Source organism: Procambarus clarkii, chromosome 5, assembly GCF_040958095.1.
Source record: "Procambarus clarkii isolate CNS0578487 chromosome 5, FALCON_Pclarkii_2.0, whole genome shotgun sequence".
In the NCBI taxonomy this organism is placed as follows: Eukaryota; Metazoa; Arthropoda; class Malacostraca; order Decapoda; family Cambaridae; genus Procambarus; species Procambarus clarkii.
In genome coordinates, this window is record NC_091154.1 from 4,217,397 (window position 1) to 4,221,007 (window position 3,611).

Genomic DNA, 3,611 nt, shown 5'->3' on the forward strand with positions numbered 1-3,611 from the left:
TCGAGCACACACAGGGGTTCTGCTCTGGTGACACCGACTAGGGGAACACTGTCGTCACGAGGAGCTCTGGGTGGGTGTTTTTCCCTCAGGGCTTGTGCTGTATGGGCATCCCTGGTGGCAACTGTGTCTTCACTGGTGATGACTCTGATCGCCCCTATTGTGTTGCCTTCTTCTATTTTCTTGCTGACTGTTGCTCTGATTTTGGATGCCTCGGTTCTGCTGTTGATACCTTTCCTGCGGTATTATTGGCACGGGTGGGGAGGGGTGCCTGGTTGTCCTCTCAAGGAAAACTATTTATAGCCATAATGACCGAGGAAGCTAGTGATTTGTCTCTCCTTGCAGGGACAGCTAGGCATATGTTACCAAATAGGAGAAGATTGCTATATATATATATATATATATATATATATATATATATATATATATATATATATATATATATATATATATATATATATATATATATTAGGATCAAATTATTAAAAAACTGGCAAAACGTATACAATATTTTATTATATTTAAACAATAATTATAAGAAAGAAACCATTTTATGAAATTTAATTTAATTACAGAACATATGTAGATTTCAAATGATTATATACGTAATGAAACAGTATTGAGATTGAGTTCATAAATGAGTGACACTTCCTCTACTTTGTTAGATAAATTGTATGTATGGGTAATTGATAAATGTCTTAGATTAACATACATCATAATTATTAAAGATCAATTATGTTATCTCAATGGTTTCATATGGAATAAATTTGTCAACACACACATTATATATATATATATATATATATATATATATATATATATATATATATATATATATATATATATATATATATATATATATATATATATATAATGTGTGAACACACACGCACAGGAGATACACACAACACATACACACAGGAGGCAACAGAGAGGAAATACACAGAAGAAGTTAAAATTAGAGAGAATATAGAGGAATAAGCCTGAATAATCTGAAAGAAAAACCTTCGACAATATTAGCATACACCATTGAAATAGAAGTCGTTCTATCGCGAGACATCGCAGCTCCACCTATAGGTCAAAAATTGTTTTGTTAAATCATTAAAATATTAAAAATAACTTTTCATTCAATTTCTATATCATGAAAGAACTTGTTATTCAAATGTTATTCATTTCAATATATCAACATGTGTAATTCATCCCATATCAATAGTCTATTCGTAAGAAATGTGCTGAAAAATAGATATACATGCAATAGTTACTCACACGAGTCTTATATACTCGTTAGGGACATAATGCTTCCTCTAAGATTCTAAAGTCTTATATTAATTAAAAGAAATAATTGAAATTTTATTCAGCCAATTTCAAAAGTTGATTCATTAATATTTTATGTGAATTGTATTGATTATCGGGAATAATTTATACGATATATTACAGAATATTAGTTATATATCATGAACAATTTATTCATGGTGTATCAACAATTATATATATAGTTATTCATTGTATATTCAAATATCGGATTTGTTTGATAGTTAATGTCTAGTTGAAATATATTTGTTAACTCACCTGGTGGTTGGGCTGGAGGTGGTGGTGTTGTGGTGGTTGTGGTTGTTGGTGTTGTTGTTGTGGTTGTTGTAGTAGTGGTTGTTGTTGAAGGAGCTGCTGCTGTTGTTGTTGTTGAAGGAGCTGCTGCTGTTGTAGTTGTTGTTGAGGGGGCCGCTGTTGTGGTGGGGGCTGGTGTGGAGGTTGTTGTTGTGGCCGCTGCTGCTGTTGTAGTAGTTGTGGGCGCCGCTGTTGTGGTCGTGGTTGCCACGGTGGTTGCTGGAAAAGTTGACATTTTTGTTGTAATCCTTAACGAAAGTTATACAAGTCACCCCAAACATTATAGATCAAGAACTATAGAAAATGGACACGAAACATCGGTAACTTTAAAAAATACTATTTGATCGAATGCCAATATTTTGGAATTGAATTGAGTGAGTAAATACTCTATTCGAATATATTTTGGGGGGAACTACGATCGTATCAACACAGAATGAGGCTTAAAAGTATTTACACAAAGGTTTTCATCTTAACTGTGAGGATTCAAGCAGGGCAAGATGCTGCCTAACAGAGCACGCAACAGAACAAGCTTTTTTACCCCTAAGGGGTTATAGACCCAAGGAACCGCCTACCTGCCATCAGCGATATAACCGGCCGTCACCATCTCTAGTGATCTCGCCGGGGGCAGGAAGCTAGCGGCTTGTTAAGCGAGCAATTATAAAACACAAACAGGTTGTCGAAGGTCGTCGCTGTGGAGGGGGACATGACCCAACCGGATTACGAACTGAGGCGATATCTTTAACTTTACTAAATGACTTTACCGGATAGGCCGATCCACAGGTTTGTTTATCCACCATTGGCTATAATGGTCGTGGCTTAAACTGGAACACCAGAGATTACAATTAAGTATTAATTAAAGGAGTAAACATGGACTTACTTGGCGCCAGACAGGGCGTCGACGGCACGCCGCTCCAGGAACAGTTCAAGGTGACAAAGGTGAGGGTGACAGTCACCCAGGTGCCGCAGGTGTACCTGGGAGGGGGGGGAGCCAGGTGAATTATCACTAGAGACAAGGGATGTGTACTCACCAATTTGTGCTTGCGGGGGTTGAGCTCTGGCTCTTTGGTCCCGCCTCTCAACTGTCAATCAACAGGTGTACAGGTTCCTGAGCCTATTGGGCTCTATCATATCTACATTTGAAACTGTGTATGGAGTCAGCCTCCACCGCATCACTGCCTAATGCATTCCATTTGTCAACCACTCTGACACTAAACAAGTTCTTTCCAATATCTCTGTGGCTCATTTCGGCACTCAGTTTCCACCTGTGTCCCCTAGTGCGTGTGCCCCTTGTGTTAAATAGCCTGTCTTTATCTACCCTGTCAATTCCTCTGAGAATCTTATACGTGGAGATCATATCCCTCCTAACTCTTCTGTCTTCTAGCGACATGAGGTTTAATTCCCGTAGTCTCTCCTCGTAGCTCATACCTCTCAGCCCAGGTACTAGTCTGGTGGCAAACCTTTGAACTTTTTCCAGTTTAGTCGTACGCTTGACTAGATATGGACTCCATACGGGGACTGCATACTCCAGGATTGGTATGACATATGTGGTATACAAAGTTCTGAATGATTCCTTGCACAAGTGTCTAAATGCCGTTCTTATGTTAGCCAGCCTAGCATATGCTGCTGATGTTATCCTCTTGATATGGGCTTCAGGGGACAGGTCTGGCATGATATCAACCCCCAAGTCTTTCTCTCTCTCTGACTCTTGAAGAATTTCATCTCCCAGGTGATACCTTGTATCTGACCTGCTCCCTACACCTATCTTCATTACTTTACATTTGCTTGGGTTAAACTCTAACAACCATTTGTTCGACCATTCCTTTAGTTTGTCTAGGTCTTCTTGAAGCCTCAAGCAGTCCTCCTCTGTCTTAATCCTTCTCATAATTTGGGCATCGTCAGCAAACATTGAGAGAAATGAGTCTATACCCTCTGGGAGATCATTTACGTATATCAGAAACAAGATAGGACCGAGTACAGAGCCCTGTGGGACTCCACTGGTGATTTCACAC

General features: G+C 38.9%; 1 protein-coding gene across 1 annotated transcript in view; it reads right to left on the reverse strand.

Moving 5' to 3' along the window:
- Nucleotides 1-492: 492 nt before the first annotated feature.
- Nucleotides 493-3,611, reverse strand: part of LOC123765074 (mucin-3A) — a 40,290-nt gene continuing 37,171 nt past the window's right edge. Inside the window, exons 19-21 of the mRNA XM_069338588.1 lie at nt 2,480-2,574; nt 1,567-1,821; nt 493-1,068 (exon numbers count right to left, since the gene is read on the reverse strand). Coding sequence (XP_069194689.1) covers nt 956-1,068; nt 1,567-1,821; nt 2,480-2,574 — 463 coding nt within the window. The 3' untranslated portion in view covers nt 493-955. The remainder of the gene's footprint in view (nt 1,069-1,566; nt 1,822-2,479; nt 2,575-3,611) is intronic.